General features: G+C 40.7%; 1 protein-coding gene across 2 annotated transcripts in view; it reads left to right on the top strand.

Moving 5' to 3' along the window:
* WDTC1 (WD and tetratricopeptide repeats 1) overlaps positions 1–23996 on the top strand; it is a 70323-nt gene that overhangs the window by 27342 nt on the left and 18985 nt on the right. For both annotated transcript variants that reach the window (XM_043994684.1, XM_043994683.1), the window contains exons 4-8: positions 16086–16132; positions 17043–17154; positions 19087–19274; positions 22062–22244; positions 23434–23528. In XM_043994684.1, coding sequence (XP_043850619.1) covers positions 16086–16132; positions 17043–17154; positions 19087–19274; positions 22062–22244; positions 23434–23528 — 625 coding nt within the window. The remainder of the gene's footprint in view (positions 1–16085; positions 16133–17042; positions 17155–19086; positions 19275–22061; positions 22245–23433; positions 23529–23996) is intronic.

Raw genomic sequence — 23996 nt, 5'->3', positions numbered from 1 at the left:
AAAGACTTAAGTGGACTGATGCTGAGTGAAGTGAGCAGAACCAGGAGAGCATTGTACACAGTAACAGTAACATTGTATGATGATCAACTGTGATAGGCTTAGCTCTTCTCAGTAATACAATGATCCAAGACAATTCCAAAGAACTCATGACGGAAAATGTTCTCCACATCCATAAAAAAGAACTGTGGAGGGGGCAGCTAGGTGGCGCAGTAGATACAGCACCGGCTCTTGAGTCAGGAGTACCTGAGTTCAAATCTGGCCTCAGACATTTCACACTTGCTAGCTGTGTGACCCTGGGCAAGTCACTTAACCCCCATTGCCTCACAAAAAAAAAAAAAAAAGAACTGTGGATTCTGAATACAGATTGAACCATACTAATATGGTTTTTACTTTTTATTTAATTTTTTTTCTTTTTTGAGGTTTTTCCCTTTTGATTTTATTTCACAACATGACTAATGCAAAAATATGTTTAATGTGATTGTACATGTATAACCTATATGAGATTGTTTTCTGTCTTGGGAAGGGGGAGGGAAGGAGAAAAAAAATTGGAACTAAAAATCTTATGAAAACAAATGTTAAACTATCTTTACATGTAACTGGAAAATAATAAAATACTTTTATGATTAAAAAAAATAAATACAGTATTTTCAACATGGAAAAAAAAAAGTCAGCCAAGGAAGCAAACAAACAAACAAAAAAAGTCACGACAAAAATAAGAGCCATTGCCCAGTTGATAAATGATCAAAGGATAAGAACAGGCAGTTTCCAGAAGAAAAAATCAAAGCTACCAATAGTCACATGAAAAAATCCCCTAAATCACTACTGATTAGAGAAATGCAAATAAAAACAACTCTGAGATACCACTTCAACACCTATCAGATTGACTAAAAGGACAAATGCTTGAGGGGATATGGGAAAATTTGGACACTAAAAACAGTGTTGGTAGAATGGTGAACTAGGCCAACTATTCTAGAGAGCAATTTGGAACTAATATGCCTAATATGGAAATATGTTTTTCATGATTTCACATGTGTAATTGATAGCAAATTACTTGCTTTCTCAGGGAGGGGGATAGGGAGATAATTTCTAACTCAATTTAAAAAATGATTGTTTTTAAAAAATGTACATGTAGGGGGCAGCTAGGTGGCTCAGTGGATAGAGCACTGGTCCTGGAGTCAAATCCAGCCTCAGACACTTGATACTTACTAGCTGTGTGACCCTGGTCAAGTCATTTAACCCCAATTGCCTCACACACACACACAAAAAATAAAATAAAATGTTCATGTAATTAGGACATATTTAATGAAACAAATATAATTTTTAGAAAAGAATAGGTTATAACATCACAAAGATATACTATGACAAAGCTGAGTTTATATAAGGAATTCAGGGCTAGTGCAGTATTAGGAAAACATAAATGATCATATTAATAACAAAAACAACAAAAATCATGATTATTCACATGAAAGGCTTTTGACAAGTAGAAAAGGCTTTTGACAAAATGAAATACCCATACCTTTAAAAAAGTCTATGGGGCAGCTAGGTGGTACAGTGAATAGAGCACCGGCCCTGGAGTCAGGTGTACCTGGGTTCAAATCCGGCCTCAGACACTTAACACTTACTAGCTGTGTGACCCTGGGCAAGTCACTTAACCCCAATTGCCTCACCAAAAAAAAAAAAAAAGTCTAGAAAGCAGGAGCAGCTAGGTGGCACAGTGGATAGAGCACTGGCCCTGGATTCAGGAGGACCTGAGTTCAAATCCAGCCTCAGACACTTAACACTTACTAGCTGTGTGACCCTGGGCAAGTCACTTAACCCCAATTGCCTCACCAAAAAAAAAGTCTAGAAAGCATAGGAATGAATGGTGCTTTCCTTAAAATGATAAGTGCATAGTCTTTATCTAAAACCAAGAGTAAGCATTGTTAGCAATGGGGACAGTAGAGATCTTTCCATGGCTCTGCAACAAGTATGTCCATTATCACCATTGCCATTCACTGTGGTACTAGAAATGCTAGCTATAGCCATAAGACAAGAAAAATTAATTTTAAAAATAAGCATAGGTAAAGAGGAAACAAAACTATTACTTTTTTGCAAATGGTATGTTGACAGTTTACTTAGAGAATCCTAGAGAGTCAACTAAAAAACTAATTGAAACAATTAACTTCAGCAAAGTTTCAAGGATACAAAATAAACCTTCACAAATCATCCATAGTTTTGTATATTACTAACAAAATTAAACAGGAAGAGGTAGAAATTCTGTTTAAATTAACAACAGACAATATAAAATACTTCGGAGTCTGCCTCCTAAGACACACACAGGAACTTTATGAATACAGTTACCAAACACTCTTTATACAAATAAAGACACACCAAAATAATTGGCAAAATATTAATTGCTGGGGGCAGCTAGATGGCACAGTGGATAAAAGCACCGGCCCTGGATGCAGGAGTACCTGAGTTCAAATCCGGCCTCAGACCCTTGACACTTTCTAGCTGTGTGACCTTGGGCAAATCACTTAACCCTCATTACCCCACCAAAAATAAATAAAATAAAATATTAATTGCTGATAGGTAGGCTGAACCAATATAATAAAAATGAAAATACTACCTTAATTTACTTAATTAATGTCATACTACTCCAACTACCAAAGAATCTGGAGGAACAAAAGGTCAAGAATATCAAGGGAATTCCTTTAAAAATATCAGTACCTGATCTCAAAGTATAACTATAGGGGCAGCTAGGTGGCGCAGTGGATAGAGCACTGGCCCTGGATTCAGGAGAACCTGAGTTCAAATGTGGCCTCAGACACTTAACATTTACTAGCTGTGTGACCCTGGGCGAGTCACTTAACCCCAATTGCCTCACCAAAAAAGAAAAGAAAAGAAAAGAAAAGATTTATAGGGAACAGATTCAAATTTATAAGAATAAGAGCCGTTCCCCTATTATTATGTAGTCAAAGTATATGACTAGGCAGTTTTCAGAGGAAAGCCACGCTATAAATGGCCATATTTAGAGCCAAATTCTCTAAATTACTAATAATCAGAAATTAGAATTAAAAAAACTCTAAGGTACTATGTCACACTCATCAAATTGGCTAAGTTGACAAAAAGAAAATGGTGAATGCTGGGGGGGACTGTGGGAAAAGAGGTATGCTAATACTGTTAGTTGGAGCTCTGAATTGGTTTAACCATTTTGGGGAGAGCACTTTGGAACTGTGCCCCTAAAACTATTCAGTGGTCCCTACCCTTATACCCAGCAATACCATGACTAAGTCTATGGCCCAGAGAGATCAAGGAAAGAAGAAAAGGATCCATAGGTACAAAAATGTTTGTAGTAGCTCTTTGTGTGGTAGCAATGAATTAATTTTTTTAGCCTTATAGTTTATTTTTTTAATTAACATTTTTATTTAAAGTTTTGAGTTTCAAATTCTATCCCTCTCTCTTTTCCTCCCTCTCCAAGCCCCTCCCTGAGGAGGTAAACAATCAGATATAGGTTATACATGTCCAATTATATAAAACATTTCCGTAATTGTTTTGTATAAGACTTGATTAAAAGAAAGTGAAAAACAGCATGCTTCAGTCTGTGTTTAATCAATATCAGTTCTTTCTCTGGAGGCAGGTAGTATGCTTCATCATTAGTCCTTTGGGATTGTCTTGGATCATTGTATTGGTGAGAATAGCTAAGTCACTCACTTCATCAAGCAGTATTGGTGTTGCTTTGTATCCTTGTTCTGTTCACCTCACTATACATCAGTTCATGTAAGTCTTTCCAGGTTTTTCTGAAATCATGCTGCTTGTCATTTCTTATTACACAATAATATTCCATTACAATCATATACCACAGCTTATTTAGCCATTCCCCAATTGATAAGCATTCCTTTGATTTCCAATTCTTAGCCACCACAAAAAGAGCTGCTTTAAATATTTTTGTACAAATAGGTCCTTCTCTCTCTTTTTGGATGTCTTCAGGGTATAAACCTAGCAGTGGTATTGCTGGATCAAAGGGTATGCACGGTTTTATAGCCCTTTGGGCATAGTTCCAAATTGCCCTCCAGTTGGATCAGTTTGTAACCACCAACAGTGGGTTAGTGTCCCAGTTTTTCCACATCCCCTTAACATCCAACATTTTCCTTTTTTTGTCACATTAGCTGCTCTTGATACTTGAGGTGATACCTCAGTTGTTTTAATTTGCATTTCTCTGATCAGTAGTGATTTAGAGCATAGATAGTTTTGATTTCTTTGTCTGAAAACTATATCCTTTGACCATTTCTCAATTGGGGAATGACTTGTATTCTTATAAATTTGATTCCATTTTCTATATATTTGAGAAATGAGACCTTTATCAGAGATATTTGTTTCAAGAATTCTTTCCTAATTTTCTGTTTTCCTTTTGATCTTGGTTGCATTGGTTTTGTTTGTGCAAAAGCTTTTTAATTTTATATAATCATAATTTTCTGTTTTACATTTTCTGTTTTACATTCTGTAATGCTCTCTATCTTCTTTGGTTCTAAGTTCTTCCCATCTATAAATCCAACAGTATTCCATGCTCTCTTAGTTTGCTTATGGCATTATCTTTGATGTGTAACTAATTTTGACCTTATTTTGATTTACAGTGTGAGATGTTGGTCTCTATCTAGTCTCTGCATACTGTTTTACAGTTTTCCCAGCAGTTTTTGTCAAATAATGAGTTTTTGTTCCAAAAGCTTGGATCTTTGGGTTTATCAAACACTAAATTACATGGTCATTTACTACAATGCAATTTGTACCTATTCTAACCCACTGATACACCACTCTGTTTCTTAGCCAGTACCATATTTTTTGATAATTACCACTTTGTAATGCAGTTTGAGATCTGGTATGGCTAGACTACCTTCTTTCATTTTTTTCATTGATTCCCTTGATATCTTTGAGCTTTTGTTATTTCAAATTAATTTTATTAATTTTTCTATATCTATAAAATATTTTTTGATAGGTTGATTGGAATTAAATAAACATTAATTTAGGTAGGATTGACTTGGCCTATCCATGAGCAATTAATGTTTTCCCAATTGTTTAGATCTGACTTTACTTATGTGAGATGTGTTTTTATGGTTGTGTTCCTGGTTTTGTCTTGGCAGGTAGACTCCCAAGTATTTTGTATTGTCTACAGTTGTTTTAAGTGGAATTTCTCTTTCTATCTGTTGCTGTAGAAAAGAATTAGAAACTGAGGTGATGCCTATCAGTTAAAGATTGACTGAACAAATTATGATATATGATTGTGACCGAATACTATTGTGGCTGTAAGAAATGACAGAGGAGATGGTTTCAGAAAAACCTGTAAAGACTCGTGAACTTATGCAAAGTGGAGTGAAAAGAACCAGGAGAACAATCTACCTAGTAATAGCAATATTTTAAGGACAATCAATTCTGAAAGATTTAGAAATTCTGATCAATTCAATGATTTACCACAATTCCAAAGGACTCATTTTGAAACCTGCTCTATTCACCACCAGAGAGAAAGCACAGATGGTCTCAGGTGGCAGATCAAAGCATATGTTCTTTTCCTTTCTTTTTTTTTCTTTTGGGCAATGTTAATAGATGAATTTGTTTTATAGGATGCCATATATTTGTAAGGTTGTTGGTTTTTTTCTTGCCTTATTATTGGGTAGGTATAGAGGTAGAATTTGGAACCGAAAATAAAAGAAAATTAGAAAAAAATGTAGGTACATCCAGGATAACCTTATTTTTTGATAGTGTTACTAAACTTAGGAATCAGAAGAGTTTTGTAGATGGTTTACCTGGAGTTTAATATAGTACATGATAAATTTTCATGCTGTTTTTCTTTAAAAAAAAATAGACGTGGGCTAGATGGATTTGGAACTACCTGGATCCAAGTAGTTGTAATTCATAATTCATTGTCAGCTTGGAAGGATATTATAACTTATCAGCTACTTGGATAAAATTATAGGTGGCATCTTCATCAAATTTACAGAAGGGAAGGATAGCAAACATACTGGGTACAGATATTAGGATCCAGAAAATTTTTGAAAGACTAGGACATTGGGTTGACTCTAAGAAATGAAATTGTGATATAAATGTAAAGTCTTACACATGGGTTAAAAAATAAATCAGTCTTAATCCACCAAGTATTTAAGTATCTATTTCTACAAGTACAATGTGTTGGCATGACTAGACAGAAGTTTATCTGGGAAAAAAAATTTAAACACTTTAGTGGACTTACAAGCTCAATATGAATCAATAGTATGGGTGGTATTACAGCCTAAATTCTAACATGAGAGGGAGAGCTTCCAGGAATAAGGTGATAGTTCTACTGTATTTTGCCCTGATCAGACCACTGATTGATAATTGTGTTCATTTCTGCATATCACATTTTAAGAGCACTGATTAACTGGAGTATCTGGAGGAGGGCACGTCAGAAAGGGAAAGTCCTTGAGTTCATGCCATACAGGGGTAATTGAAAGAACTAGGGATATTTCTCTTAGATTTTGGGGTAGACGGGGAAGAGGTGAGTGAGAGCTCTCTTCAAGTATTAATCTTGGGTGTGTTCCTTGAATGCTAGATGCTATACCAGGCCCTGTATTCTTCTTGAAGCTTGAAGTTTTAAGAGAAGGATTGTGTCAGAGAAGTTTTGTTTATGGTTGGGAGAAGGTTGGCAGAAATTGACATTAAATATCCACTTAATCCATAGTCCTACCCTTTTGCCTGTTGACTTCTTGGAGGAGGCAGGCTTGGAAAGGAGAAAGGAGAATGAGTAACCTTCCTCTTTGGAGCTGCCTCTGGACCCAAGAATGGGTGGATGGTTTTTGGCAGGTAGAATCAGGACTCATTCTAAACTTAATACTCTTTTCCCTATACCAAATTGTCTCTCAGAACTTTTTTTTTTAATGGCACTAGTAAGTGCTATGCAGTTCACATTTAGGGTACCTTGGAATACTTTATAAACCCAGATATTGAATTAGTCTTATTGGATACAAGATCATAAAATAGAAAACATGTCTGAGTCCTCACACCTGTTAAGGGCTAAAATTCTAGCTAAACTGTCTAAAATATCTAATGAGTGGTCGCCAATAAATTATAAGCTTTAGCAAGAGTTAGACTTTTAAGCATTTATTAAGGAGAATAAGAATTTGGTGAAGAGAGAGAGAAAGGCCTAGATTTCTATCTATTAAAGGGAGAGCACATTTTTAGCTCCCTTCTCCACCAGAGTCCAGAGGAAAAAGCCCCAGAGTCAGCGCCAGTCTCTTCCTTCCTCCTCCCACTAGTCCGCGTCACTTCCTCCCAAAGAAAAGACTCCTGGTCTTGCCCTCAAAGACCTTCGCTTCATGGGCAGAACTCTTCTACAGTAAGTATCCAGCAGGTGGCGTCATTCCAATCGTTACAGTCCCCCCTGTTGTTCCTCAAGAAACAAAATGTTTCCTTGACGGAACAGTAAAAACAATATAATAACTATTGCTAACTAATAATATGTGAACAACAATATAGAAAAGGAAGAGAGGAAAGTTTTGTCCAGAGGAGCGATTTTTTTTGTCCTCATGAACCGACGCTTTGACATTAGTCTTGCAAAGGGAGGGCCTCTGCAGAGAATACATGTTACAGATGGTGTATATTATAACAGAAAGAGAAAAAAACAACAAAAACAACAAATCAAAACTGTTCATTTAAAGTCTCTGAAAGTCTTTTCTCAGATGTCCTCTAGGTGTAGTCGTGGAATGGAAGTCTTTTCAGGGGTTGATGTGTGGATGCTGGTAATTAGCCAGGAAATTTCCTACAAAATTGAGCTTAACACAACTTTAAAATAGCTTTGTCAATAATCAAATCAAACAATGAAAGTTTTCAAAAACATGTCTAAGGGAATTCAGAATCTTAGTTGTTACACATGAAACATATAATAAAACAAAAATTGAACCATTCTTTAAATTTATAATATTACTATAGTCCCCCCTTTTGGAGGGTAATTGAGAAGACAATTGCTGCAATATTAATTTTTTTAAAATAATTTTTATCTTTGTTTCATCACCTTTTGCATCATCTGCCTAATTATCCTCATGCCATTATGAGAAATTACAAATCTAAAATAATTGGTAACAGATGTCAAGGCCAAATTCAACACTGTTATTTATCATGACATCTGAGATAATTATGGGGGTTACCATAAAAGAACAGAGAAATGATGGGATATGAGCATTCCCACACTTGAGCAATATATACTGTCCATGCAGTATGCCAGGCTTAAAATAGGTGGATGGAATATATGTCCATGCCACCGAACATATTGGAGGAAACTGAGTCAGACTTAATCAGATGCATGGGATTGAGATGTCCATGGCATCAGGCATATAGGAGGGAGCATAGAAGCCAGGTGTAGAAGTGAGATGGGTGGGATGAATACTTCCAGCCATCTGTACAATATTGTGGGGAAAAATAAAATAAAATATTAAACCAAGAGAATCCAACCTCAACATTTGTCAAAAGCCGTTCCCTCGGCCATACCTTAACTTCGTGCATGTCTCCCCTCATGTAACAGTTCAATGTCTGCTCTTTGCATGTATTCCTCTTGTGATTGGATGGCATCTTGGCCAACTGGCATCTGATAACTCAGAATAAAGGCAATTAATGTCTTAAATGATAAGTTCCCATAATCCAAGTCTCATATGGATTTAAAAATTGAGGATAATAAATGATTGCAAAAAATGTGAATACATCTTGACTCAGAACACAATATATAATTATGCAACAATTTCAAATAATACCCCTTTTTTGCACTTAGTATACAATTACTTTTGTGAAAAATCAGAACATATTTAAATACAAGTTAAAGCACAACAGAATATCAAAGAAAACTTTTTTCTGAAAAAAAGAAAACTTTTACAAATGTTCCCCTCTTTTTTTTTTTTTTTTTGGAATATGCTTATCAAAAATAATACTTCTAGAATCAATTTACACTTGCCATGGCAAACAATTTGCCAGGGAAATGCTTTAAAGAGTTTGATCAAATAATCAGTTGAGAAAAAATAACAAAAACAAACAACTCAGAATATGGGAGCACAATACTCCTAGAATTAACACTGTATTATGAAATCAAAACCATCTTGCAATTTTTTCAAAATTAGATAAATGAATAGAAGAAAATACACATGGAACAATAAAAGACAGTGAAATTCAAACTAAGGAAATCTAAATGAACATGAACTTAAAGAGTATTATAAAATATAAACTTGATCACATGACTAAAAAGCTTTTACAAATATTCTCCTTGTTTTAAAAACTAAGTATAAGACACAATCTCAAAAGCATGAAAATCTCTATGAAAATAAACCCATACCATTAATTTCAAAATGTATATATAATAGCATAGAAATCCTATGTAACCTCTGAACTGACATTATTACTCTGAGTGAATTCAGAACACTTTTGATTCCGATTTCTAAAATCCCCAATACTCATATCAATACCTTGCTGCTTACTTCTACATTTCTGTAAAATATGTACCCTTCCATGGCAAAAGAAGCAGAGTCTTGAACGATGGTGATGATTGTCATTCTTATTCAGCTTAAGTTTTTCTTCTTTAACCCCTCTATATTGTCTGTCAGTCTTTTCACCATACAAATGCTTTATAATATTACTAATTAAAGACAAAAGCAAGTTAGCAAAATTACGAACAAAACGGGCATATGTGGAACTTAAAGGGCTTTCTAAGGTTGTCTCAGAAGCACAGCCAGGCTGGGGAAGGGCTGAGCCTGAAGCTGCAAATGTAGTTAGAGAAAGTTGCGCATGAGCATTAGATTTCTGGACTTCCCAGGCCAGGGAAGCAATGGGCTTGGCCATGGGAGGAGTAGAGGGTGGGGTCTGGAGAGGAGGGGAGGGACCAGAGCAATTTGAATCAGACTTGATTTTGAACTCAGGCCTGGATTCCTCTTCCCCCACTTTGCCTCCAGGTGCTAGGGGATTAAAAGCTTCTAGAGGGTGGGTCATTGCCTCCAGGCATGCAAAATTAGAGCAACAATTAGTGTTAGAACTGGGAAAAGCTGCAGGAATCTCTTCAGGTTTCTCTGAAAAAGCATGGTTGGGAGAGGGAGAGATATTTCCTTGTGTGAGTAAGTTGCTGGCTCTTTTAACAAAAATAAAAATAAAAATAGAAAATCCACAAAAACAAAGCATTAACATGATCTTATCTCCCATTTGTCTGGTTAAACAGACTAAAATAAAAAATAGGGTAATTAGGGAGTTTAAAAGGTCCATTTGAAAAAATTTAAAGGGAAAACACAGCCAGTACACCAGTACTTAGCAGTTAAAGGGAGAGGGAGGGGAAATTTCTTACCCAACCAGAAGATCAGAAGAAGACTGAGGGTTAGCTTTCCTCTTCGTGGTCAGCCATCTGTTAAGGGCTAAAATTCTAGCTAAACTGTCTAAAATATCTAATGAGTGGTCGCCAATAAATTATAAGCTTTAGCAAGAGTTAGACTTTTAAGCATTTATTAAGGAGAATAAGAATTTGGTGAAGAGAGAGAGAAAGGCCTAGATTTCTATCTATTAAAGGGAGAGCACATTTTTAGCTCCCTTCTCCACCAGAGTCCAGAGGAAAAAGCCCCAGAGTCAGCGCCAGTCTCTTCCTTCCTCCTCCCACTAGTCCGCGTCACTTCCTCCCAAAGAAAAGACTCCTGGTCTTGCCCTCAAAGACCTTCGCTTCATGGGCAGAACTCTTCTACAGTAAGTATCCAGCAGGTGCCGTCATTCCAATTGTTACACACCTCAATTCATGATGCCCAGGTAACTGGATTATAATGCATATCAATAGGTGACTGCAGAATTAATCTGTATTGTGTAATATTCCCAACAATGAGCCAGTGGATAGAAGTTGCAAAGAGGTCAGTTTCAGCTTGGTGTTGGGAAAACCTTCCTAATAATTAGAGCTGACCAAAAAGCCATGGCTTGCCTCAGGAGGTCCTGGGTTTCTCCTCCTTGAAGGTCTACAAGCAAAGGCTAGATGACCATTTGTTTGGTATGTTATAGAAGGGATTCCTTTTATATATGGGTTAGGCAAGGTAGAGTCTGACATCCCTTATAACTCTTAAGAATCTGGCCCTTCTCATCCTTTTGTCTCTGGTTCTAAAGGGAGAGGCCCCAATTCTCTGGGCGTGGACCTTCCTCTAATACAGGACTTGGTCTTGTTTGTCTACTTTCACTCTTGTTCACCTCTCATGGACAGAGTGTTGAACTTCCTTGCAAATTCAGTCTTTCTAATTGTGCAGAGCTTGGGGTAGATAACTTTTTTTAAGGCCATTAAACCAAAGGAAGGAATCTGGCTGCCTGAGTTTTCCAGTGCCTCATAAAATTCACTTTGAGTGGCAGGCTGGGACAGTGGTCGGACAGCATCTGGCCTTGGAGGCCAAAATGCCAGATGACTTTGGGCAAAGCACTTCTCTTCCCTGGGCTTCATTTTCCTTTTCTTTAGTAGATAGGAATAGATCTAGATGACAGAGAGACCCTTCCACTTCTGACAGCGGGGCTTTTGTATTTTTATTTTTTTAATTTTGTGAATTATCCAGGCTTTTCTCCTTTCACAGATCTTGTGTATGTGCACAATGGACAGTACATTAGATTTGGTGTTGAGTGACCTCTGCTTCCCAGCTGTGGGCAAATCACTTCTGTTTCATCATGTCTAAAATGGAGGCAGTGATGACAAGTTGTTAGGAGGAAAGCCCTTTATTTTATTTATTTTTTTTTTTAGTAAGGCAATTGGGGTTAAGTGACTTGCCCAGGGTCACACAGCTAGTAAGTGTTAAGTGTCTGAGGCCGGATCCGAACTCAGGTCCTCCTGAATCCAGGGCCGGTGCTCCATCCACTGCACCATCTAGCTGCCCCAGGAAAGCCCTTTATAAACCTGGAAGCCCAGTTAAACTGAGAGCTGTGTATTTAGGGTAAGGAAGGCATTCCTTTGCTTGTCAGCCCTTTGTGACTAGCACCTTACAGAAGAGGCTGAGGAGACGTAGGAACTTTGGGTTTAAACAGCAGTTGGGATTTTCTTGTCTCTGCTGTGCCCTCTGCACATGGTGCCAGTGTAGGGAGAGGTCCTAGCCTTCCCAAAGCCTCACGGAGCAGACACAGCCTGAGAAGACCCTGTTCATCCCTCAGCAGCAACCACCTCCAACCTGCCCCTCCTGCTGACACCCTGAGAAGGTACCACTGGGCGCCACTTCTCCCCTACTTTGCATCCCTCTGTGTAGTGAATGCATTTTCTTGTGTTTTTGAAATATGCTTATACATATCGTGGGTCTGTACAGAGCCAGCCCTGTTTATCAAGACCAAAATAATCTGTGTCAGACGCACTGTTCTCTCATAAAGCAGATTCTTGGGCATGTGCTCCAAGTCATGAAAGCCTTTGTTGGCATTCTTCAGCAGAGCGAGTGTGTGTAGTGAAGCTCTTTTGGACTTCTGTGCTTTTCCCATTGCAGCACCCTCTGCCTTCCAACACTTCCCCTCTAGCTCCCTGGGATCAGCCCTATTTCCTGGGCCAAAATCTTCTCTGATTTGAATGTCCACTGTGGTCCCAGGTTGAAGGTGTTCTTGTTTAGATACAAAGGCTGGAGTCCCAGGAAAGGGGAAGCATGGTATTGGTCCTTTTGCTTTTTGATGGAAGAGACCCAGAAGACAGAGGCTTTCAGCTGATTTGTTGCTCATGCATCCTATAGCTCAAGTAGGAGGTGTGAGAGAGCAGGGCTTCTAGGAAAGAAATGGACTTGGGCTCATAAATAAGGTTCTGTGCCAGGAGGAGAGCCAGCTCTGGAGATAGGTCTTTCTGGGGACCTCTTGGGACTGTCCTGTAGTGGACAGTACTATGGGAAGAAGAGCACTTAGATTGGGAATCGATGGACATAGGTTTGAGTCCAGGTTATGATGGTAGCTCTGTGGTCCTGGACAAGTTGTTTAATCTCTAAAGCCTCAGTTTCTTTGTCTACAAAATGGATGTTTTTATACCCGCCTCTGAGGAAAACATTGGCAAACTTTAAAGCAATATAAAATCCAGTAGTTGTCAAAATAGATAGATGGAAAACCTTTCATTGCAGTCAGGAGGCTGAGGGTGAGAAGAGAAGATTTCTTTTGGTTTCATTTATGGGATTTTGCTGCCAATGATTAATTTACCTTAGCCTGCTAATCTCCCTCAGCCATTGATCCCTGACCTTTTTTTTTTTTTAATAACTTATGAGCTATTGTTTTAAGGGAAATGGTGAAATCCCCCAAACATAATTGTTATTTTTTAAAATCTGCACCACTATTTGATAGATGTCTCATGGCAGAAAAGTTTGGAGGCCCTGGATAAGACCTTTGCCTGAGTTTCTTCCAGGAAACTTCCTGGCCAAGCAAGAATAGTCTTTAAATTCACATCTCTTGCACCTTACCTCTTAGAAAGCATGCACTTAGTTGCATGTCTGTCAATTTGAAGCTGTATTGAAATCATCTTTAAATTATAATCAAGTTGTGACTTCACCAGGAGTCTCCTTCCCTTCCTCTCTAGCTAGGCTGCTGACTAGCTATGCCAGAATTGGAAGCACAACTGGGTGGGGTGGGAAGGAAGGATCCTCTTAGCATAAATTCAGGGCCCTGAGGGACCTTACACGTCAGCTGGGCCACCCTTCTTATTTTATACTTGAAGATGGGGCCTGGAAGGCTGAAGTGACTTTCCCAAGATTGTGTAAGGAATAAGTGGGGGAAAATTTGAACCCAGGCCTTCAATCCCAAATCCAGATGATTTCTACATCATGTCATCTCCAGAAGTGGCAGGAATTTGTGTGTGTGTGTGTGTGTGTGTGTGTGTGTGTGTGTGTGTGTGTGTGTGTGTGTGTGTTTGATTATATTTTGATGGATCCATGGTGCTGGCGGGATGGATGCTTTGGCCCCTAGTGCAGAATTCAGCCCTTCCAAGCCTTTTCACCTTTTGTGCTTCATGCCGTTCCCAGTGATTTGACTTTTTTTTTTTACATTTATATCATCTGTTGTTTCAAGGTGCACTGTGAAATCCCCTGAACAAAATTAAGTTATAAAAAACTATACTACATGAATTAGAAAAAATATTTGTCTCAGCTGCACAGCAGAAGTATCTTTCCATAAGTCTTCCACAGAAGTTCTAGTGAACTAGTCTCCCTCAAAATCTTTTGGATAGGAAAGTGAATCTAATGTCTGACTGTCAAATAGAATTTTTTTTTTAATGATCTGATGTGAAGTATAGTCTGCCTCCTCTCCTTGTCTCTATTAGTGTAAACAGTACAGCACTAGCTATTATTATGACCCAGATTAGGAAGTAAGAATAAAAATAGCATAATGGGCTTAAGGTAGTGGCTTCTTCAAAACTGCCCATAGGATAAGCAGGGCAAATAATGTCATCATTATTTACAGTTGAAAGACTTCATGGACATTAAATGACTTGCCACACTGTAGTTGACTGATCACATATATCCAGTTGATGTCATTTGAACATAGGTCTTATGACCTTAAAGGACCTTATGTGTGCCAGGTCCAAAGAATATAGAATATAGAATTCCTTTCCCTATCTATTGGTTTCAAACTTGCCTGAGCCTCCTCTATCCTTAAGAAACTTCCACTAGAAAGGGAAAAAAAGGGCCCAGGACTGGTCTCTTAACATCTTTCCTTCCTTTCTCGGCCAAACTGAAAGAGCTATCTCCATTTCCTCTTCGTCTGCTTTCAAACTCAACTAGAACTGTTCTTCCAGAGTTAACGATGGTCTCTTAATTGCTAAATCTAATAGTCTTTTTGGATCTTAATCTTTCATTTGACACTGCTGACCACCCTCTTTTCTGGGATACTCCCAGTTTCTTTTTCAGGCTCATTATCCACTCATACCTGTGAGTGTCCTTTAAGATTCTGTCCCAGGCCCTCCTTTGCCTAAAGATTCTCTCTCCCATAGGTGTAACTGCCATTTCTATGACTTCAATCTATATATTCAACTCCAGTTTCTCCCTGGAACTTAAGCCCAACGTCATCAGGTGCCTATTGGACATTGCAAACTGGGTATCTACAAAACATCTTAACATGCAACATGTCAGAAACAGAAATCATGATCTTTACCCTCTTTTAAACACCACCAGCCTTTGAATTTCCCAGGTTCATAACCTTGGCATTAATCTAAATGACTCATTTTCCTTCAAGCGTGTATCTAGTCAGTTTCCAAGTCTTGTCATTTCTACCTTCACAACACTGCTCATACCTGACCCCTTTCTTCTACTCACACAGCTACCGCTTTAGTTTAGGCCTTCATCACTTGTTTTCTGGATTATTGCCCCAATCTCCTAATTGGCCTTCTTTTACTCTAGTGCATCTTACACACTGCTACCAAAGTAACTTTCCTGAAGTGTAGATGCGCCTATGTGATTCCCCTAGTCAGTCTACTCCAGTGATTTCCTGTTGCTTCTAGAATCGAATATAAACTACTCTGTTTAGCTTTTAAAGCCCTAGACAGTCTAACCCTGACCTATCATTGAACATTATTCCCATCTCACTCTCAGCTCTCCAACCAAACTGGCTTTCTCAGCGTTCTTCACGTGAAAATATCTCTACTCTCTCCATGCCTTTCCACTGGCTGCTTCTCATGCCTGGAACACCATACCTCTTAAATTTCAACTTTAAAAGTTCCTCTCTTCCTTTAACATGCTGCTCTTCTGCGCAAAGTCTTTCCCAGTCTCCCCACCTGCTAGTGCCCTTTCTCCCAAATTACCTTGTATTTAACTAATTTGTACATATTTGTATTTGTTCACTTTATGCCATACACATATTCATAGCCGTATGTATCTGCCCTACGAGAGTGCCAGCTCTGTGTAAGCAAGGATTGTGTCATTCTTCATGCCGCTATCCCTTTTGTCTAGCACCATGCCCTGGAACATGGGAGGCACTTGACAAATCCTTGTGGAGCCACTCTCAGGCAGAAGCCCTCTCTGTGCTTCATCCTCCTTGGCCTACACCACCTCAAGAACCTAATCAAGCCTTCTAACAGTCTCTGTATGTGAGAGCATTCCACAAGAACTGGTGTCACTGACTCTTCTTCCCTTTCCTTCCTCTTTGCCTCCCTCCATCAGGGTCACTCAGGATGTGTAAACTGCCTGGAATGGAATGAGAAAGGAGAGTGAGTATCAGCCCTTGGGTTCCCCAGGAGATGGCACTGAGGCTGAGAGGAGCAGGGCTGGCCAGAGCTGGAGAGGCTTCTTTCTAGAGACCTCTTAGACCCTCCCCTTAGCAGAGGGAAGAGGTAGTGGAGGGTTGGGAACCAGAACTTTCTCTATTCCCCACCCTCACTCAAAAGTATTATTTTCTCCTCTCATTGTCTGGCCACAGTCTCCTTTGGTCCCTTAGTCCCCTAAACCAGTAACTCCCCAACCCGGGTTTTTTGATAGTATATCACATTTCTTTTTTAAAAAATGTTTTTGACTCATTTTTCATTACAATTAGTTATTTCTAAGAGAAAAAAAATGAACAAATCTTCCCCTTTCAAGATTAAGCCTTCCTTTGTATCACATTATTTTAAAAACTAGCATAAAATCTCCAAATTCTACTTAACTTTGGTTTGAAAAAATGATCACCTACTATCTAGCCCCTCCCCTACTCATAAGCCTTTCTAGGAGCAACAATAGTACTTGAAGCCTTTCTAGCTTGTTGTATGTCCTCTGTATTTGCTCTGCTAGCAAAGTTAAAAACTTATGGTCCTTTCTATGTTATGATAAGGCATTGAAAGAGGACTTTAGTGGAGCAAAAACACAAGCTAATTTTTTTAAGTTTATGGCATATTTGACATTTGCACGGCTTGTCATGATGTTATACCAACAGTAACCCTTTTAAAGGGATAGACATCTCTAGCAAGGCCTGACTTCTAGGCCAGGGAAAGCCAGAGTGTCGTTAGAAGAGAAAACCTACCAAGAAACTAGGAATATTGGGAAGAACCTCAGAGCCAGGCCCTAGACTCAATGACAAGACTCCTTGCTTTTGGGGCTAAGTAAGTAGTACGAGGAACTCAGGCCATCTCCCGCTCTGATCTCCAGCTTGCTAGCGTCTGGCTCCGATGACCAGCACACCATCGTGTGGGACCCCTTGCACCACAAGAAGCTCCTCTCCATGCACACGGGGCACACGGCCAACATCTTCTCTGTCAAGGTGAGTGAAGGCTAGAGAGGCCTTGGGAAGAAGGGAAGGAAGGAAGGACAGCTGAGTATAATACGTTCTTTTGTTTGAGACCTCTGGTGTGATACTGACTGTCTTTTTAAGAGCTTGGATCTCAAGCCCCCAAATGATGTTCTTTGTCATTAGCAAGAGCCAAGCAGATACCTCAGGTATTGTCCTGCATCTAGATCGGAGAGCTCAAGACTTTCTTTGGTGCAGGTCAGCCACGAGGATCCTATATTGTTAGAGCATCGACCTCAGTCCCCTCGTTTTAGAGGGAGGAGATTGAAGCAACAGGGAGGTTACGTGATTTGACAACATGGTCTGATATCAGATACTGGAGTTGAGAGTCAAACCCAAAGTCTGCCGACTTCAAATTCAGTACTCTCTTCACTCTGCAGTGTCGCCCTTTGCATAATCTTAGAGCTACGAGGAACCATAGACATGTAAACCCAACTTCATCATTTTACACGTGAGCAACTGGGACCCAGAGAATGGAGATGACTTACCCAAGGTCACATGGCTTGTGGTAGAGATGCGACCCTGGATGTGTTCACATCTGCTTTCCTGGGCTCTGGTCAACTCCTGTGAAACCTCACTTCTCCAATGCCACTTGACCCCAAACTTCTTCTTAAAAACTAGGGAAATAGTTTTCACAGTAAGCTTTTATTGTTACAGTTTGCTTTGAGTTAGATACGACCCTCTGAGAGATTCAGCATTGCTGAATTGCCTTAATGATTGGATGACAGAGGGCAGGTCCCGTGCCCAGGCAGGTTGAAAGCCATTTTTCAGGCTCTGCAGTCTGACAAAAGGTCCTAGGCAAGCTGTGCCTTTTGCATCCCACCCAGACTATAATAGGAGTCTGTTGTAAAGGTGCAGTCAGTGCCAGGGCTCACCTGCTTATATCAGCCATCGATCAGTGTTTGCCACCCCAGACCATGATAAATTACCCTTTCTACCAAAGCTGATAATTCCTAAATACCAGTAAATTGGTTTTGGATGGCTGTCATATAGTCAACAAACATTTATTAAGTGCCTACTTTGGGAAGGGCAGATGGAGAGAGGAATCAGTGCAGGAATGGCTTCTTTTCAGTTGTATGGCTTTGTGTATATGAGAACAGAACAGTGCACAGACAGGCTGCAGAACATCTTCCTTACTTGCAGCCACCTCCCATTCCTGTAGCACTTCTGTAGTTGGCCAATCAAGGGCTTTCCTCACTACAACCCCACGGAGTAAGTCATAGTGCCCTAGCTCACATGTCTGCAATGCCTTCCAGTCTATAAAGTACTTCTCTTACAGCCCTGCTAGGAATGATTACAAGTATTATCTCCATTTTACAAATGAGAAAACAGCCTCAGAGAGCTCAAGAGCCTTGACTTAGCAGGGCTGCCGTGGCTGGCTGGTCTGGGCCCATTGCTTTCTGCCTTAGCATGCAGACTTTAGGGTAGTCCTTATATGGATGTCTACAAAGCTCTGAGTTGGGGAAGACAACCTGTCCAAGTGAAAGAATTAGGGCCGTGGGCACCACCTCCGCCATATTCCCCTGACCCACAGACTCAGGATTCTTTCCATACACCCAGTGAGGGAGGTCTAACTCTGACAGATGAGTAAAGTGGGAAGATTCCTCTACTCTAGCTCCTGTTTCTGATGAAGGCTCTGTGAGAATCAGGGTTGGCATCTGGGGAATATAAGTTCCTTGAAGGCAAAGACTGTTTTGTTTTGCTTTTGTCTTTCACTCCCCAACACTTAGCACAATTGGCTGGCAGACAGCAAGTGCTTGATAAATGCTTTTTGATTGATTAATTGATTGGGAAAGAGAATCCTTTTGTCTAAAGAAGAAAAGTAGAGAAGTCCAGTGGCTGCCAGAGTCGAACTGACTTTTCCCCTTCTCCACCACCCCCCACAACAATATTTACCCACACTAGTTTCTGCCTCATGCTGGGGATCGGATCTTGATCACGGGAGCTGCTGATTCTAAAGTGCACGTGCATGACCTGACTGTGAAAGAGACGATTCATATGTTTGGAGACCACACAAACCGGGTGAAGCGCATCGCCACGGCCCCGATGTGGCCCAACACGTTCTGGAGCGCTGCGGAGGATGGGCTCATCCGGTAAGCGCCCTGGTCCAGCCTTAGTGCCAGGCTGTTTCATGCCTTCCGGCATGTATTCAGGCCCTATTTTGCTGCCCATTGCAGAAGTCTGTTTCTTTTCTAAAACAGGATTATCTAAATGTGTTTGGAGCAGCACGATGAATCAGTAAGGATTTCCTAAAATGGCTGGCCAGTAACTGATATTTATTCTGTGCCTAGCCCTGTCCTAGGTACTATGGATGAGGGAGGGAAGAAAGGTTGTCCAAGAGGAGCATAAGACTTTTACCTTTAATCAGAAAGAAGACATGAAGACGTGTGAGCCATTAGCAAATGATATAAGACAAATCTCCCCAGTACAGGTCCTTGTTATGGCCCATTTGTATTCTTATAATCCCCTAATAGGTCCTCCTCTCTTTTCCAGTCCATCCTTCACACCAATGCCAGCAGAATCTTCTATTTTTATAGATCTGGCCATGCTACTCCTCAGAAATCTTCAGTTGATCCAAGGTTCCTATTGAGTCAAGTTCAAATTCTTGAGCTTGGTGTTCAAGGTCTCTCATGATCTGGTGCTATGTTCTCTTTCTATCATCATTACTCCCTCTCATGTACTCTGCCCTGCAGCCAGTCTGGACTACTCCTTGCTGCCATCCCCTGTGTGTCCATACTTTCCCCCTCCCCCAGCCCTATGATTTTCGGTGTGTTGTTCCCTTTGCTAAGAATACCTTTCTCTCTCTCTCTCTCTCATGCCACATCTGTTGACTTCTTACCCACCCTTTAAAACTGAGCTCAAATACCTCCTCTGTGAAGCCTTTCCTGCCTATGACATTTTCCCTCTTTGAAGATCACATAGTACTTGGTTTGTTCCTCCTTTGGCACTTATACTTGTCACATTTTGTGTTTTAGTTATTTGTGTGTGTATTTTAATACTAGACTACAGGTTCAATAACGATAGGGACTAGTTTGTCTGTTTTTCATCTCTCCCAGCACATAGCCCAGTCCTGTCAATACAATAGGCACTTAATAAATGTTTGATTGAATTCATTTGAATCATAGTTCAGTCATTCAACAAACATTAATTGGTTATGAAGCATATAGAGCATTTCAGGAGATATAACAACAAAGAATATCATCCTCACACTTAAAGAACTTGGTTAGTGGGCACAAGTGTACTGCAAAGTAGAATCAGATAAGCACAAATGGGAGTACAGAAAGGTTTTGGAAATCTAGAGGAAGGAAGCTGGAAGGGAGAACAAGGAAAGGCTTCATGGCACAACTAGAAACACACAGGGACAAATTCAGAGAGCCTGGCCAGAATGGGGCATGTGAAGGGGAGTGGTGAGATGACACTGTAGAGGGAGGAGGGCTTCAGATACCAGGCAGACCAATTTGTTCTTTGTGCCATTGGCAGCAGGTAATAATGGGAAGTTTTTGGGGCAGGGGAGTAACGTAGGATTGTAGAACCTTAGAGCTGGAAGGACCTCAATCGTCAAGATGAGTTACACGTCAGAAGAACTCATCTGGTGTCTGTATTGGAAGAACTGCACCAGAGAGAGTTTGAAAGCAGGGAGACAAGTTTGGAGTCTATTCAGGCAAAAAGTAGTAAGGACCTAAACTCTGGTAGGTGCAATGGAAGTACAAAGAAAGGGTAAGAGAAAATTTAGAGAGAGGTCAAATTGGAAAGGCTTGGTCATTAGATGTGGAGAAAAAAGGAAGTCAGGCGGGGATGATAAGCCTGGTTGATTGGAAGGCTGGTGTATGCCATTCATAGAAGTGGGGACATCGAAAACAAGAGCCAGCTTGAAAAGGTAAAATTAGTTCGCTCTTGATTTGAAACACTGGTGGGATATCCAGTTGTATATGTTCAGTAGGCAAAGAGAACTTTGATGCATAAGCTTCAGGGAGATTTGAGAAGAAAATATGGATTTGGGAATAGCTGCATAGATAGTGGTTGAAGCCTTGTGAGTGAATTAGATCAGAGAGGGAGAGAGAACACCTGTATAGACCAGTAGTAGAGAAGCTCTTTGAGGAAAGTTTTCATATGGAAGGTGTGGTCCATAGTGATAGTAGCTGCAGAGAGATCACGGTCATCGAGGACTAAGCACATTTTGGTGGATTTGATGATTGGAAGTCATTGGTGACCTTGTAAAGAGTTGTTTCACTAGAGTGGAAACCAGATCTCAAGTAGTGAAAGAAAGGCAAGAAATCGATTAAAAGTTTAGTCATGAAAGAGGAAATAGAGAGAAAATGGTGTGAGAGGTTGTGGCAGAGGATGCTGGGAGGTGGCGGTGTGTATAGGGTAATAACTTACTAAAGCAGGTAAATGTAAGTGTGTGTGTGTGTGTGTGTGTGTGTGTGTGTGTGTGTGTGTGTCTGTTTTCAAGAGAGAGAAGATAAGTGTACAAGGTTCCAGATATTATTAAAGAGGTATGTAGGATACAAGTACAAAGTTCGTTTTGGTGAGGAGACACAGGATACCTCTTTTCTTGTGAGACAGGAGGAAAGAAAGAGGATAAGTAAAGATACAGAGAACTTCTGTGGTTTGGAATAGAGGAATTGAGAAAATCTTACATCAGAAGCCTTGGCCCGAGGGCGGAGCCTTGAGGAAAATGGAAAAAAGATTTGAAATGGTCACTATTTCACGTTGAAATTATTTGCTTTCATGTGAAAATCCCCACTTATTCCAATTCCCTCCCCGAAACTCTTCCCTCTTTGAACTCCCACATTGTCAGCTTCTACCCCAAGGCAATACCTCAAGTCTCTGCTGCTCTCCACAATGGTTTACATTTTCCCGACCCTTCTGTCTTGCAGTCAATATGATCTTCGAGAGAATAGTAAACACTCAGAGGTGCTGATCGACCTGACTGAGTATTGTGGCCAGCTGGTAGAGGCCAAATGCCTAACAGTCAACCCCCAAGATAACAACTGCCTGGCGGTAGGGGCCAGTGGACCTTTTGTGCGGCTCTATGATATCCGAATGATCCACAATCACAGGTATGTCCTCTGACCCTGGGGCCCACCAGCCCCCACCAGAGTCACGGTCACTGCCACCATCCATCTTCCCCTCCTCACTGCCCCAGCCCTTCTTACTTGGTGACTGTTTTAAGCTATGAAGGGAATTGCCTTCCATTCCATCTCCCAAACCTTCTGGAGGCCCCAAAGGGATCCCTGGTGAAACCTAAACTCCCTTGGGGGACTCTAAAGCAGAACCCCTGAAGTGATTTTAGGCTTTCCAGGTTCACTGTAGAGCCTCTTGGAGACAGTTGGTGATAGTAGCCTCTGGTCTCCTTGGATGCTTACTTAGGTGGGCCCAGGATCTTCAGGGTGGTTGCTGGCTCCACTGTTACACATTAAAGCCCATCTGTCCCTCCCTGTCCTGGACTGCAATCTTCTAGACTGTACCATAAATCCTCCACCAGGACCCCCTGTGTTCTTTTCATACCTTGGGGGTATCTGGCTGGCACTTGCTATCTAGCCATCTGTTATCTCTCTCCCCATCCATGACTTACCCACTTCCTTTTCCAGGTCTCTACACCCTTCAATGGTGTCTGTTATATCCCTTCCCACAGCCTGCCTGCAGGCACCATTATTAGTCTTTCCATTGCTCTTTGAGTCACCTATAACATTGATTTTTCTGATTGTGTGGTGATCTGTGATTCACAGCATCAATGGAAATACCCTAAGCTTACTGGGGAGGAGGGAGGAGTTCTGCATGATATTTTCAGTGCCTCATGGAGCAATCTTCCCCAGTGGGTAGGCAGGGACCACACACTAGCCACAGAGGGCACCTCACTGGGTAAGATTCGGAGGACATTGCATGACCTAGTGAAGAAAGATGCCACCCACCATATCATTCAATTCATCAAGTATTTATTTTTTAAAAAAACAAAAACAGTTCTTTATTTTTTTTATTTTTTGGTGAGGCAATTGGGGTTAAGTGACTTGCCCAGGGTCACACAGCTAGTAAGTGTCAAGTGTCTGAGGCCAGATTTGAACTCAGGTCCTCCCGATTCCAGGGCTGGTGCTCTATCCACTGCACCACCTAGCTGCCCCTCAAGTATTTATGCTAGGTGCCGGGGACATAGAGACAAAATGAGAAGCATTTCTTGTTGCCAAGGACTGTCTGATTTTATCTTGGGGTACCACCCATACGGGGCAGTTCCTAAAGCTCTTCTTCTGGCAGGAAAAGCATGAAGCAAGGTCCTTCAGCCGGTGTGCACACGTTCTGTGACCGACGGAAGCCTCTCCCCGATGGTGCTGCCCAGTACTACGTAGCAGGTAGGGCCCTGTCCAGCCACAGACCTTGGAGAACCTCCTCATTAGGTCAAGGCTGACTTTTGGGGAAGGGTAGGAAGTTTGACTGACCTTGGGAAATAGCACTGTCATCCAGAGACAGGACTGTGGGTCCTTTGGCACCTTGTCCATAAGGTGGAATGGACTGGTAGCTTATGGAAAGAGCCTCAGCTTCTGGGCCTCAGCTCCACTCCTTAGCAACCAGCTCCATGAGATTTGGCACACCCTAGAGTTGCCTCATCCTTGGACACAGCTTCCCATATTCAGCTGACTGAAGAGGTAATCTCTAATGTTAACGATCTGTGATCTGAAGAGCTTCTCTTATTATGTGGCCTCACTTATCTGCCTGGACTGTTATGGACAAACGGAGATACCAAGGACCCTGTTGCTAGGGAAGCTGCCTCATCCTGTAGTGAAGCAACTACAGAGAGGGCTGGTAGGCGAGGGGTGGGA

Source organism: Dromiciops gliroides, chromosome 3 (genome assembly GCF_019393635.1).
Source record: "Dromiciops gliroides isolate mDroGli1 chromosome 3, mDroGli1.pri, whole genome shotgun sequence".
NCBI lineage: Eukaryota > Metazoa > Chordata > Mammalia > Microbiotheria > Microbiotheriidae > Dromiciops > Dromiciops gliroides.
The sequence above is the reverse complement of the archived record's forward strand: the minus strand, read 5'-3'. Positions and strand labels throughout refer to the sequence as shown.